At 38.7% G+C, this 15,054-nt stretch overlaps 1 protein-coding gene across 6 annotated transcripts in view; it reads left to right on the top strand.

Moving 5' to 3' along the window:
- The first annotated feature begins 4,987 nt into the window (after positions 1 to 4,987).
- The window catches only part of DYNC1I2 (dynein cytoplasmic 1 intermediate chain 2), a 31,405-nt gene continuing 21,338 nt past the window's right edge, over positions 4,988 to 15,054 (top strand). For 2 of the 6 annotated variants that reach the window (XM_062604763.1, XM_062604761.1), the window contains exons 1-4: positions 5,195 to 5,349; positions 7,013 to 7,130; positions 8,518 to 8,632; positions 11,911 to 12,001. In XM_062604763.1, coding sequence (XP_062460747.1) covers positions 7,023 to 7,130; positions 8,518 to 8,632; positions 11,911 to 12,001 — 314 coding nt within the window. In that variant the 5' untranslated portion in view covers positions 5,195 to 5,349; positions 7,013 to 7,022. The other 4 variants (XM_062604762.1, XM_062604759.1, XM_062604764.1 and 1 more) reach the window with 3 other exon arrangements.

Raw genomic sequence — 15,054 nt, 5'->3', positions numbered from 1 at the left:
GAAACATAATCCAAAACACTCATGAAATAGATTGAATAACAGGGTATTAATGTGGTCAAATTTTGTTCAAGCAAAGTAGAAAGATCAAATTTATCCTAATTAAAAAAAAAAAAAGGCAAACCCAACAAACAGGTTAAGATAATATGATGTGCTTGTCGAGGAAACCAATCTATAAATAAAACAAAGGAAATGTGGGTGTTTGGAGCATATAAAATTAAACTAACATTAGCCCTAAACTAGCAAGTAGATGGGTTTAGCTATCCAAATAATGAAATAATGTTTATGAGCATTATATGTGGCTTAAATTGAAAACATTTTTTCCCACAGGAATGCACACAAGACTAATTTTAAAAGTTTTGAAATGCAACAAAATTCTGAACCAAATTCAAATACAGTTTAACTGCAACAGTCTTCACTAACAGCCAACCAGATTTTCAAGATGCAACCAGATGTTGCAAGATCCACAGGAAATCCCCTTTCAAACATTCAGAATGCTATGAGGCTTAAACATCACTGTTATGGATGGAAAGACAAGGAGAATGAAATTCAGTCATAGTCTGGTTAATATTCAGCCAGAGAAGGGCTACTTCCAGTTTGGACCAAGTCTCTATAGATTTGTTTGGAACATGGAACACATTCCTGTTATCTTGTCCCTTCTTACTGCATTTGCTCTGCCACTTGTGATATGTTCCAGCAGAAAGCATAAACCATACAGCTGTAGTAATTGTTACAGGAGATATACTGTGCCATCTCCTTTCTGCTCAGGTATTTTATAAATACAGCCTAGGAGCTTGGATTCTGATAGTAATACATATATTTCAAACTATCTACTGCTTGCAACTTATGCTAGAAGTAAAGATTTATCCAAGTTAAAAAGCAGAAGATATTCTGGGAATCTTTTTATATTAAAAATTACTCTTTATGTGTTCACTCTATAACTTAATTCCATGTAATTTTTCAGACCTTCTTCTAACACATTAGCAAGTTTCTTATTAAAGACTGCAAAAAGGAACAAACTCTATCTTTACTCATATTGCTGTTAGCAGTAAAATGACTCCATGGCGCCAATCTTTATTGAATAGTACTGACTGCTGCTGTTAGTCAGCGACTCAACTAATTCCTGAATGTGAAAAAATGAGAAGGTAACCGTTACAGTTAACAGCTGCAGAAGAATAAATACTACTTTTTGGTAAGAATGGAAAACTGGAAGCTAGGAATCCTAAATTCTAATCCCAGTGGTCTTGTCACTTCTTTTTAACTCTCTTGCAACATCTGTGAACAATTATGATGTACATGATATGGGTAATTATTTCACATTTCTAGAATGAGATAATTTGATGTCACTGGATGAAAAGTGCAATCATTTTTAGTAAAACTTAGTATTTTAGTGTGCCTTTGTTCGTATTAACTCTAGTCTAGAATGCACTTTAAGGTTACATGAGACACCCCTTTTGCTTAACATATAGAAAAATCATTGAATTCCTAATTAAAAGTTTAAAAAAGCCCCTGAAAAAAGTGAACACCTCTCTCCTTACTTATTCTATTATCTTTTCAGCTAGTAATGCTGCATAAAACATACAAAAGGAACTCTGTTATCACATATTCAAACATGTTCTCCCTTTGATGAATACACAAAACTTCCATAAAGGTTAATGGGAGACAGGTGCACAAACTGATGGTAGAATATAGCCAGGAATACAACACAGCTGAAAATAGTTCCTTTCAGCTGATCTCATGGCAATTTTCATGCTCTCTCTTAAAACTGTTGTAACTATTGCAAGTTTTGGTGCATTACAGGATCCCTTAAGAAGCTCACATTATCCCCTCTCTTGACCACATAATAGGGAAAAATGATCATACCATACACAAACCACAGAGCAAAGAAGGAAAACTTGCCTTGGAATTTTTCAACTGGTAAACTTATTTTCTATAATGCTTAGTAGTGAATCACTCCAAGTGCTGAACCATTTACTAGTGTGTGTGTTTTGTGCCAAAGGTTACCAGATTGCAGAAGTGTTCTCATCTCAGAAAGGACCCATCATTCATCATGACCTTATTTTGACACAACAGAAAAAAAGAAAATGCCCTTCAAGCAGGAATAGGAAAGGGGGAGGAGAAAGAGAGAAACCTGTATTAGCAACACAGCAAATTTCCTATGGGAAAAGCACAGACTATTAAGTGATACTTAAGTATCTTAAGTCATATCTTTATATTATGGAATGAGATCTTGATTATTTCAATTCCAGCAAGCCCCCAAGATGGACATTTAATTCTCCTCAAATATGATAACAGAAAGAAAATTAAAATGAGATTCAATGGACAAAGGCAGGGCAACTGCCTTTTCCATCTCTCACTGACAGAGAGGAAAGCACAGCAGTGGCAATTATTTGAGAAGGGAACTACGACCTCCAGCATAGATCTTGGGCTCATGCTCCAGAGTAAGTCACTGTTCTTGAGCAGCACAATGAGGCAACAGAGCAAGCTGAGGGCACACTTTGAGCCCTTTGCTGTCTACCCTTCTTCTGATTCAGGCAGCAGAGAAGTCTGATGTTTTCCAAAAGACAAAAGGAGAGGCTCTCCTGAATTAAATGGTATCTTCTTTTCTTTGGTCTGGATTCCCACCTATCTGTAGCAGAGACCTTATGCATCTTTATAATTCCCTTACATGTTTCAAAATAACTTCTCAGTAATACACTAATTCTGTTTATATGGGTACACAATCACTGCTAAATCTCGTGTTCACGTCTTAACTAAGCTAAGTTCATTCTAGGCCCAATGCATAGATTGGGTGCTTAAAATCCCTTACAAGCTGGCTTCGCAGACCCAGATGCAGAAAGAGTCCACCTCACAGTATAACTTCTCTATGTTCTTAGAGAACATTATAAAATTGGGGTTCACTATACCGAAAGACACTGTCAACAGGAAGCTGAGGCTAGAAGAAAACACTTGTAAACATCCACTTTTGGAAACCTGTCCTCCCACCAAGTACCTCTTGAGCCTTCCAGCTGATGAAAAACCGTATCAGATCATTTAAACCGATATTACTTATGAGATCAATGACTGCTAAAAAAATCACAAACGTATTTGGTACAGCTAGCATTCTCTCAGTGTTAGTGTCACTGCTAAACTGACCCCACTATTGAGAACTATAGCTATCATTTACAAAGAAAAATGGGGGTGCCAGTGCTGCAAAAATTAGCTATTATAGTTTCTGTGTTCTAAAATGAAGGACTAACGTAAAAAGTAGTAACACAACCTTCAGCAGATATATGTTGGTTCAGGACCAAGAAATAAACTTCAGCCTTGAAGATCAATTACCCAAAATAAACCAGCTGAATTCATTACAGATGTGAAATATCTGGCTCCTACATTCATGATTTTAAATGTAAATTTGAAAAATATTACTGGAAAGCTTCAAATACAAAATGGGTATTTTATGACCAAACAAGAAGCGTATGTAAAACACAGAAATAAAACATATGTTCCTGTTCTGAGGTCCATGCATTATTGTATAATATTAGAAAATTCTGGCAAAAAAAACTCAAAGACAACAGCTGTTTGTGGAACTTCATTACTGTCATCTTCATATTTCCACCTCTGAAGAAAAATGCACCCCCTTCTCTTGCACATCATACAATTTTCTTTGACAGTTTCACTTATAGTTTCTCTGAATGGTAACACCCATACTCTTATGAAATGCATGGGGGTTATTCAATGATCAGAAGCCATCTAGACAACACACAGTTTTTCTAATTTTTCTGAAGGTATAGTAGTGAACCCCATCTCACATGGAAGACGACAGAGGAGTAAGTAATCAACAGTGATTCCTGCAGCAATTGAAGTTCTCCTGGGAGCTATCCCAGCAAAGCACACACCAACCTGTTCTATGATACATAACACTGCTGCCTGACAGAGGCTGACTGCAAATGCAGTCCTTTTCCAGTGCTGGTCAGCAGGAGCTCAGAAAATATACTCACCAGACATAAACGTTTGTAAAGCCAGTGACTTTAAATGAACTATTTCAGCTTGCGATAGCTGAAAAATTAACCCTCTCTGGAGCTGATAGCTATTACCTCAAAAACTTCCATTTCATAGTGTTGTGAAGAGATGCCGCACTTCAACTATAGGAGCTGTCTGTATTAATTCTGCCTCGGTAAGCACCGTTTTGGAAGATCAGCAGCCTGAGGAAGCAAGCACTTCATTGAGACAGCAGTCACTAGCACTAGCTCAGAAGTTACGAAGAAAGGTAGGAAAACTTCATGCTTCCCCAGGATATATGTGGCAATATACTCATTAATTCATGGTGAGTGGGGAACAGCAAAATCCCTTACTACCATTTGGTACTTGTATCAAAATGAAGCATGTAACTTCATTTCCGTGTGGCGCTCATCGGCGCAGTGTGGGTTTGGCACCTTTTTGCCGCGTTCAGCACGCAATGAAGCGGTATGCTGATGCGTAACACCACATCAAACTGACAACTGAACTCCGCTTGCTGACATCCATGCCAAGTGGATTCAGCCTGGGTAATTCAGTCCCTAGCCTGACCAGGCTTCTATAGATTGTATCCTCAGCCCACTGGATCGATCACGGCTGCTGGTCTCCTCAGCCTACGATTAGAATCATGCTGTCAAGTCGCTCTCCTCATCGGAAGCCAAAGCGACGGGGACAGTGCGGCCGCTCACCGCTGACCCACCGCCCCTCAGCGCCGCCATAGGCGCGAGGCCCACCTGCGAGACCCGCCCCCGCCACGAGGCGGTACCGCGAGACGCCGACACGGCCACCGCCCTCCCGCCGCCAACCAAAGCAGGGCGCGCATGCGCGCGCCGCGCTCCCTGTCTGTCTCTGTCCCTGTGGCTCGCCCTCGCGCCCCCTGACACAGGGCGGCAGCGGGTAGCCGTGTGCCGTGTCCCGTCCCGTCCCGTCCCGTCCCCCAAAGACTACGGCTCCCATCATGCCTCGCGCAGCCGTGCCACACTCCCGCCTGCCCAGTGCGGCGCGCTGCATGTTGGGCGTCGTTGTTCTCAGAGCCACTTCACCGGCGCTCCGCTGGAGGGGTTCGGAGCTCGGCCTCTGGAAGCGCCCCATCCCCTCGTTGCCTCAGTCGCTCCCCGTGTGAATTCCTGTCAGCTCGCTCCCCCGTGAGCGCCTCGCCGTACTGTATAGGCCTCCGTGTCTGTCTGCAGTTCCCGTAAGTTCCTGCGGATCCCGCGACGCTTTCAGAGCTGGTTTGACCCTCGGCACCCGCCGTAGGCTACCTCCTTGTCAGCTGCCGGTGCCTTTGTGAAGCGGCGGAAGCGGAGTGGGACGAGCGGTCGAGGGTGTCTGGAACTGGAGGAGGTCCCGCTGCAGGTGCGCGTGGTCCCGCGGCGGCTCAGCGCCGCTGCCTCCGTGGGGAAGGGGACCCGCCGTCACTCAGCCTCGCCCTGTCGATTGAGGGGCGCGGCAACAGGGTGGGGCTGGGGCGGCCCGCGCCTGGGCTCGGCCCTCCAAGTGGGAGAGGGTATGGGTGGGCTCTTGGGGTGCTGCTGCTTTTTCCAGGGCCTAGGGTGAGGCAGGGTCCTGTCAGGGTTCCCTTTCCGGTGTGGCCCGTGAGAGGTTTGGGTGCGGAACTTAGCTTGGCGGCACCTCGTTACTGCTGCTGTCATCTGAAGGTGGGGTGCGGTGTGCTCTCCTCTCCCTTCCCCTTCCCTCGGGGACGGCTCCGTTTGTTCCGCTTTGCTTTCCTCGGGTGGTGTTAGCAGGACGGGTGGGGGCAGGAATCCATGGTGTGGTGACAGCGCGCCTTCCCGGAGCTGCTCTAAAGTGACACTAGAGTGCCAGTTGAAAATGCCGAAATAAGGGGGGGGGGTGTTTATGTATCTTATCAGTGCTTAAATGCTTGCAAGCAACACGGAGGCAATACATAGACTTACCCCAGTATGCATTCTACTAAGAATATTGGGGTAGATGTACAAGGCTTGCATCATTTTGCATCCTTTTCTGTGCTTAGATGTGCTATGCAGGAATTCTTAATATTGAATTGGTGAATCGTTATGTTATAATAAAAGCTATATTATTATTGTTTGTTCTGCTGTGTTATCAAGATTAGTGTAAAAGCATTTATAGATCCTTTGTCTGTTACAGACCCACTTCTACACTTTTTACAGATTTGGATTTGCTTAAAACCAGTAAAATTAAGCTTTTAATCACTCAGCTCTCTCACACAGTTTTCCCCACCTCTGTTATAAGGTCTTTATTACAACGTGGCTTTTTTCCCCTCACCTTTTATTGTTGACCTTGTTGTCTATATTTAATTGAATCAGTTATGTAGCAAAGCTTTCTGTAGATTTTGTGTCTTAAAAGGTGTACCAGCCTTGTACAAAAAGGCTGGGGAAGAATTGGTAATGCACATACTTTACAGGGGGATTTTTTGACCACCACGCTTTTACTTACTTTGCCTTGTTATTTATAGTAATCCTACTAAATATTTTAATAAATCTATATTTTGAATCCTCCAACTGTATATAGAAAGATATATATAGCATACATACTCCTAAGTTATAGCATGTCAATATTTAAGCTCTTGAAGTGAAAAGTAAAAGACAGATGCTGTGCTGCTACTCTCCTTGGTGTTTTCAATTTCATATTTGGGTCTGTAACTGTACCAAATCCTGTAGAAAGATCAGATAGTCCCATCTTCAGTGCCTAACATTTCTTTCAAAGCAGTTTCTTCAAACAGTATCAGAACTGCCTAGGGTGACCCATCACCATATCATAGTTCTGTTTTAAATCCATCATTTAGTATTGAGAATATGTTAAGTGAAATAAATACGGAAATGGAAATGTGTGTGTGAGGGGGTGTTATTATTATTATTTGGAGGCTTTTTGAAGTTCTGGTTTAGGTAAGCTAGTGTAGCTTCTTTAAAGGAAAGCTGCAATCTTAACAAATCAGCAACAACACAAAAAAACCTAACTAAGAGAAAAACAAAGATCCCAAACCAAAACCAAATGTTGGTATGCTTCTGTTGTTCAGGGTTCCAGCCATGTCTGACAAAAGTGAACTGAAGGCGGAGTTGGAGCGCAAGAAACAGCGATTAGCTCAAATCAGAGAAGAGAAGAAAAGAAAGGAGGAGGAAAGAAAGAAGAAAGAAGTAAGAAATTATTTTCTCTTTGAAATTTGCCTGTTAACTTGTCCAAAATAAAAGGGTAGGTTAACTTAATAACCATTTGCTACATGTTATTCAGGGAGTGTCTGTTTAATGATTGGTTGCTGATGCAAATGTAACACTTCTGTTTTCTTATAAGAGCAAACACCTACTGTCTTCTTTAGAATTATCCATATGACAAGTTAGATTTAAATTTATTTTTTAATCCTACACTTGCATAAACTTTTGATTTCTAGAACTACTTATGTGGGGGGGATACCATTAATCACTGTAAAGTATTGCACAAAACATCTGCTTGATGAGTTGTGATGGTGTTAGAGAACATGCTTCTGAAGTGCAGTCCTGAGGATGTCCACAGGAATTGTCTGACCGTCAGTATTACTATTCTATAAAAAAATGTGTAAATTCTTCTGCTCTTTGACTAGTCTTTAGCCTGAATTTTTAAGTTCAGAGCAACACTAGGGTCGTGTATGCTACTTGTGTAGGATATACACAAGCTAACTTGATGTGTTAATAATCTTCTGGCTTTTTCTCTGCTAAAGTATGTGACAATCAGTGATTTATCACTGTGTTTCTCCTGAATGCAAATTATACATTGTGAAAGAACTTTTGCTGGAATATTTTGGTGATTTGAGGTACTTTTTCAAGACTTTGTGTTTTGGTTGTGATCTTGTATGTGTTCAGCATCAGCACATGACTGAGGACTGGGAAGCTGCCGGCTGCATGACTCAGACAAAAAGGAGAGAGAAATATCTCGGGCTATGTTCTGATGATCTTTTAACAATGTATTGCCTCTGAGATTCCACATGTGATGCAATAGCTTATCACAATCCCCACTTTTACATCTTAGACATTTTCTTAGTTGCTATGCACTTCAGTATGTATTCTGTCTAGCCAAGTGCCTAATACCTTCTTGACTGAAGAAAGGTGTCTCTTACTGTTATTCTAACCCTACAGTGTTTTCTTTGACACTGTTATCATTTCAAAATCGGAACTATATGACTGTGTCTTAAATACTTTTATACACAGGTACACAATACATTTTCTTTCAGTCTTCATTTTACAATGCTTTACGTTAGTGTGAAAGAGGTATTCTTGATCTTACAAAGTGTTAGTCATTTTGACAAATGAGAAGACACCTTTTGCATGTTATGTATGCCTTTTAAAGACAGTACCAAAGCTGCAGAATTTTGTGATTCCCATCTGTTGCTTGCTCTACCTACAGAAAGGATCAACAGAGTTATTGGAGTCAAATATCTAACCTGTATGATGATAGATTTCAGTAGTATGAAAAACCTACGAGATCTCAAAAAAACCCCACCATTTTTAATATCTGGTAAATGCTGTAACTTAATTATTGAATTATTTATAGACTGATCAGAAGAAAGAAGCCCTTCCTATACAAGAAGAATCTGATCTTGAAAAGAAGAGAAGAGAAGCAGAAGCATTACTTCAGAGCATGGGGTTGACACCTGAGTCTCCTGTTGGTAGGAATGTTAATATTTATTTGAAAAAAATGTTTGGTGTTTTTCAGGGGTTGTTTTTTTGGGTGTGGTTTGGGGGGGTTGTTGGTGGATTGATTTTGTTAGGATTGTGGTGTTTCTACAGCTGGCATGAAAGTTCTCTTGCCACTGTTTTTTGGGGTATACATGTCTGGGGTTTGTCCTGCATGATCTCTGTTATAAATGTTGAGTGATGTGCTTCAGTACGCATTACTATTTTGTAAAATGTATGTTTTACACTTAGTGGATTATTTGGAGTTCTTTAGTTAAAATGCATAAACATCATGTATTTGCTGCTCTTTTTTTTTAATTTATTTTCCCTGCATGTTATTCATCTGTATTTTTTTCTTTCTCTTTTTCATAATACCAGATTTTAATTCTGCTATTTTTGTGCACACTTGGCTTATTTCCTTTCTGCCTCTTTTGCACCCTAATTTTCCTTATCTCAAATACATGACTTTAATGGACTAATAGCAAGGCTAACTATCATCCTTGGTAGTTAAGTTTTATGATTCATATCTGTGCCACTCTTGGATGGGTTAGCATATTGGTTGTTGCTTTTTTTCCTTTACATAGCCGCGTATTTCTGGAAGATGAGAGTGAAAAAGGTGATAATTCAATTCCACTTTTTGACTCTAGCTCTGAAACCTAAGGGGTTTTTCAGTTTGGCTCGATGAGTGTCTATTTCAGCTGGGTTTGCAAATAAAAATAATTTGTTACAGATAAGGTATATCTGCAACTGTATCTTCATAATTGCTTTTGCATAGTCCTCAAGTGTTCAAAAGTGAATGTGGCATAAAAAGCGTTATAGCTGCTCTCATTCTAACTGCCACTACAGTGATTTTTAGTAGCTTAAGCTGTTCTCACAGTTTAGAGAATGCTATTTAGAGAATTTGGGCTATGTTAGGTCTAATGTACAGCACTTTAAATCATCAGATCTTACCTGCTAGAGATTTTGTTTGTCAGACTGATAGTTGAATGCTTTCTTGTGTGAGGCTGGGCTCAGGCAGCTGATGAGACTCTGGCAGAAATTGATATGATTGTTGGTGGTGGCTTTTTAAATCTGAGAGGGAGAATCTAAAAACCACAGGATAGTCAGTCCTAAAACAAGTCATTGCATAGACTTAGCATACTTATATGAAAAGCTCTTTGAGGTGCTGGCCTGTAAGACTGGGCCACGCCCCTGTGAGTATTGTGTTAAATTCCATTGAGCATCTACTTAACCACGCATTTCAATGTACATGTACATAGATTTGCAGGGAATTCATTCTGTTTTCTGTCAGGATACCCAGATCCAATTTGGATCCTAAATCAAGCTAAAACGTCTTACTTGGTAGTCACAGTAGCATGCCTAGCCTTGGACTTGGTCTGCTGACTGGATACTGGCCAAGTATGATAAGTACAGTGATTGTATGCCTGAGCTGAAGCTAACTCACAGCTGACCAGCTTGATGTGCAGATAACTTGAGCTTTCATAATTGGTGTAGGTGGATAGTTCGAGATTAGATTCCTTCATAGCAATTTGTATAAGAAATTCTGAACACAATTCCTGTCCTGTTAACTGCTGGAGTAAGGTAGCTCTTTTATGGGAGAAGGGGCCTTAACAGTGTAAGTATGCTTTTGATATCTACCATACTGGTTGTATAGGAAGGCATAAGATAGTGAACCAAAATCCTTTTTCATCCTTTTTTGGGGTAGGTGGATTTTTACTTGGTCTTTTCTTAACGTTGTTGATCTTTAAATAGGTTTCACCTCACTAATAGAAATTTTTTCTTCAAAACGGGTTGCCCCACGAGAGGGCACTGTAGCATCAAAACTAAGTTAATGGATTCTTTCGGCCGTGCTGCCTGACTTCTGTAAATGGTAACAAGATATGTTTCTAATGTCACTTGAATTAAGGGAGAGTGACATTAAAATGTCGTCGTTTCTGGTAATGCACAAAAATAACGTGGGAATTTCCTTTAGTATAAATTATTTGGTAATGATGGACTGAAGAATATATATGTATATATACACACTCATATTTATATAAAGTTTAACTATGTGTAAGTATAAATTTAAGAAGTATAACTCTACATAAAAGTTTCTCCTGTAGGAGGAATGAATTTTCAATAAATTAAAGAATTCAGTGTAGTTTTGTAAATTTTTAGGGTATATTTTTTTCGTCAACCAGAATCATGTCTCTGTTTTGGGATGGGATGGAAACGTGCTTCAGGATTCACAATGTACCTGTGATCTTTAAAAATATTGCAGATCTAAATTGCGTGACCCCTAACAGAGTGGATCCCAATTTTTATATAGAACTTCTGTTCAGTTGATTACAGGTTCATTTTAAGGGTTGCTGAGGAGTTAATCTGTTCTATGAACGTTTTACATATTGCTGAAAAATGAAGTATATAAGGACCTTCAACACAAACCCTGATTCTTAAGCGTAAACCTAAGTTTCATTAAATAATGAATTGCACTATTTCTAAAAAGAAAAGTAGAAAGAAATGTCAAAATAGCTTTGTGTTTCATCAGATTGCATTATGTTGTTCACTTTAGTGTATCAGGTCCAAAAAGCATGTTGCTTTTTAAGTGTTAATTGAAGTCTTCATCTACATGCTCAAAATTAACTGACTTTTAGGAAAAAGTTTCAGTATAACACTACTATATTTTTTTTGTCAAGTAAAAAGAAAAAAAAACCACAAAAGTCCCCCAAAACCTAACTCTGGAAACTTTTTGTTGTAATACACAGGATTTGTGTTGATTTGATTCAAACTAGAACAGAAGTGTGCTGTGTGACAAAGCCAGTTCTTTTGTAACACACTTTGGTGATTGTATCTTTAGAAGCAACATTACCAATTAAATACATTCAGTGGCTAATTTTTAAGAAAAACTGATGTAAAAGTTGTATTAACAACTATCATTTATGTTTAAATGATGTGGTTTAGTGGAAATTGTCCTTTGAAAATTGATGCCATCATTTGTCAGAAGTTCAGTTTAAAAATATATTTTCAATTCATTTTCTCTTAACTGTCTTTCCCTCATGTCTTTTTTTATGCTCAAAGTGCATAAATGCCAAACAACTGCATGAAAGTCCAGCATGAATTGTTAACATTGTCTTTTCCCCTCTCTTTCTACTGTTCATTTTCATCCATGTATATTTTGTTTGCCATCACTTTTTTTTTTTTAATACTTCATGTTAAATTAATTTTAAAACATCCTAAGCTGTGCAACCTCTGCGAATAGTAACAGCGGATACCTGTCTGTTTCACTATTTAGTCCCTCCTCCTACCTCTCCGTCTTCCAAATCTGTGAGTACACCAAGTGAGGCTGGAAGCCAGGACTCTGGTGATGGCGCTGTTGGATCTAGGTACGTCACTTTCCTTGTCATGTTCCTTTGCTTAATACTCAGATTCTGAATAATTAAGCTTTAGAAGAAATCAAGGTTAATTACTTGATTATAATAACATGAGGTTACAGTGCTGAATCTGTGAACAGTAACTTTTACACAAGTCCTTTGAAATACAACTACACTTGCTAATTTGAAATTGCCAACATTAATGTGGAGTTGTGTAAAGTTCCAAGTTAAAAGTGATATTGAGTCTCTCTTGTAATGTTCTTGTAAGCATGAATGCCTCAGGACAATAGAAAACTGGAGAAGTCCAACTTCTGGGCTCTTCCCAGCTTTTTCTAAAGGAGAGTGTGTATTGATGATAGGCTGTTTCCTTTTTTCACCTCTATTCTAGCTGGTCTAATAAAAGATACTGTCTGCCAACATTGCATTGCTTCTGATTTTAATTTACCCACCCCTTACTCAGAACAGTATTTCTCAGGATTTCACTTTAGAGTCATTCCTGTAACCCAACTATACCACTTAAATCTCGCTCATTTGGCCAAAGCACAGCACCATCTTAGTGCAGCCACAGGGTTGGGGTTTTTCCAGTTCTGGTACTTGCTACATCTATTTGACCCATTTTTTTGTGCAGTTTGAGTTTTATCTGCTATAAGGAGTCGGATAAATATTTCTGTTCAACTAATTTGAAGTGGTGATCTATGGTGATAAGGTGGGACACTCTACTTCCAAATGGCATTCTGTTGTTCTCATGCAAGGTCTGTGAATAAGAGCAGTTTTGGCTATTAACACTGGTACCTTGTATTTTCTCAGCAAATTAAGTTCACTTACTTAAAATTTATTGAGTGTGCATTGGGGGTAAAGTTTAGTTAAAGCACAGTAATTAAAGCAGTTATTGGATACTTCTCTGCTTCTACGAGTAGTTGTTCTGGAGAAAGACTAAATACACTGCTTTGAAACCTCTTCTAAAAAGACTGCAGTTACGTCTTGTAAGCATGTGGATTATGCACACATAAGTATGTACAGTCTTAACCTGAAAACATTCAAGAGTTTAATGGCCTGAGCAAAGGTTACAAGGTGCATATTTGTAAGTTAAAATAGAGAGAATACTTTAGTCAGGAGGTATCAATCTAAACGTTTTTTTTAATCGTTTAAACAGTGCCCAGGTGTGATCTTGTGCATAGATTATTCACTATGCAATTGAAGTTCACGTGTCATGTTAATAAAAAAAAGCAAAATAATTGTTCCTTAACTACCAAGCAAGTTTTAAATTGAGATCTGTGATTATTGCTTACTAAATTGTCATCTCGTATTTAAATTCAGTGTTTAAAAGAAAAAGAATTATTATTACTTTTTTATAAAAAAAGGAAGAAATCTTTCCATTCACACAAGTTCAATGTGAAATAATATGTATAGGCCGCATATCTTGAACACCATGTTGTGTACTGGATTTATCTTCACCTCGTAGGTGTGCTGTGCTCTCTGTGTATTCCTCAAGCATAGTAATGTTATGTTGTAGGCATGCATTTTCTTACAAAGCCTTAAGAAAACTTGCATTGTAAGCCTCTGTAGCCTCATGCCTTTGCAAGCTTTAAAACTAAATCTGTCTCTTGACAATTTCCCAGATGTGGAATCATAAAAAGATTGTGGTCTTGAAAGTGTAGAGGTATGAATGTATAGCTAAATTGAAGACTATATAGAGTCACTGTTAAAGTCCTCTTGCTCATTTTCTGACCACTAGATAACATTCTTCCCCTGAAGAACCTGAAAGGTAATGAGAAAAGTTGGAATGTGTGATATCCGTTAGCATTATCCCTGGTATTTCACAGGTGACTTTCTTATCAATATGTGTTATAACACCCAAGTTGTTCTGCTATCCTTGATAATCTTAAAAAGCTCTTCATATTAGTGCATTATTTCAGGTTTAGTTATTTTCTCTGGTCCGTAGCCATTTGTTCTCTTGTCATGCTGCAGCTATATATTACAAAGATGATCTCCTTTGTTAATGTAATCTTGTCTCTATGGTTCAAAATCTTGCCAATATCTTGTTTAGTAATTAGTAGAGTAGTGTTCAGACTGTGTTCCTGCTGTTACTTCCATCTCTCTTTCTATTTTCATGAGCAAAGAGTTTTGGTACCCAGTTTGATACTGTTCTTTCTCTCGTTTCCTCAGTTAAGAATATACATTTAAAACTGGAAACTAATACAGTTGGTTTACTTTTGGGTTAGGTGGATGCTTCATAGAATTATTTTAAATGCAGAAAATCCTTTCTAGAGATATAGCCTGGATACGGAGAAGCTAGGGTGTGTATGGAAGAGTAGGAACTCCTGTTCACTGAAGCTTGTAGATAAATTCATTTAACTTAAAGCGTAACAAACGTCTGGAAGCAAAAGGAACAGTATACAAGTTTGGTACACATGAAATTAGATTCATTTTATCTAGGAATGTTATTTTTATTTTAAAAGAATATCTCTGAGAAACATTTAACTATAACATGTACTGCTTGTTGACGTGAATTATTTTAAAAGGCAGGCTATCCCTAGTACAACCAAAGCAACTGTTGCAAGTTAAAGGAATGCTTTGAAAGCATGACAGTTACCTCAGTAAAGGCTATATATTAAGCAGGCACAAAATTTGGAGCCTTTTAAATTTATAGTCTTTTCCCTTTCTCTCAAGTGGGTCTGAAAAAGTTGAGAAAATATTTGACAAATACTGTGGTAATGCAGCATTTGGATCTGTAGACAAGCAGTCCTTTGCAGAAGCAACATGAAGGTTGGGGTGGTCATTTGGTGGTTTGGTTTGGATTTCTTTTTTTTTATATGAAACAACACAAGCAATATCCAGGTTGAAGTTTCAGGCACCAAATTAAACTTCAATCTTAAACCTGCATTGTCAAGAAAGATAGTAGAGACCTAAAGAATAAGTGTACTCAAAGTAATCAATTTCACGTTAAATGGTGTGTTTTCTGATGCACAAAAGATATGGAAATGTCTTACAGATTTATTGCTAAGTTACGGCTGCAGATGCAGTAGCAGTTATGTAGGATGATTTGCCAGATATAAGCACATGGA

This window comes from Pezoporus occidentalis, unplaced genomic scaffold, assembly GCF_034315485.1.
Source record: "Pezoporus occidentalis ecotype Australia unplaced genomic scaffold, CSIRO_AGI_Poc_V1 ctg88, whole genome shotgun sequence".
NCBI classification, from domain to species: Eukaryota; Metazoa; Chordata; class Aves; order Psittaciformes; family Psittacidae; genus Pezoporus; species Pezoporus occidentalis.
The sequence above is the reverse complement of the archived record's forward strand: the minus strand, read 5'-3'. Positions and strand labels throughout refer to the sequence as shown.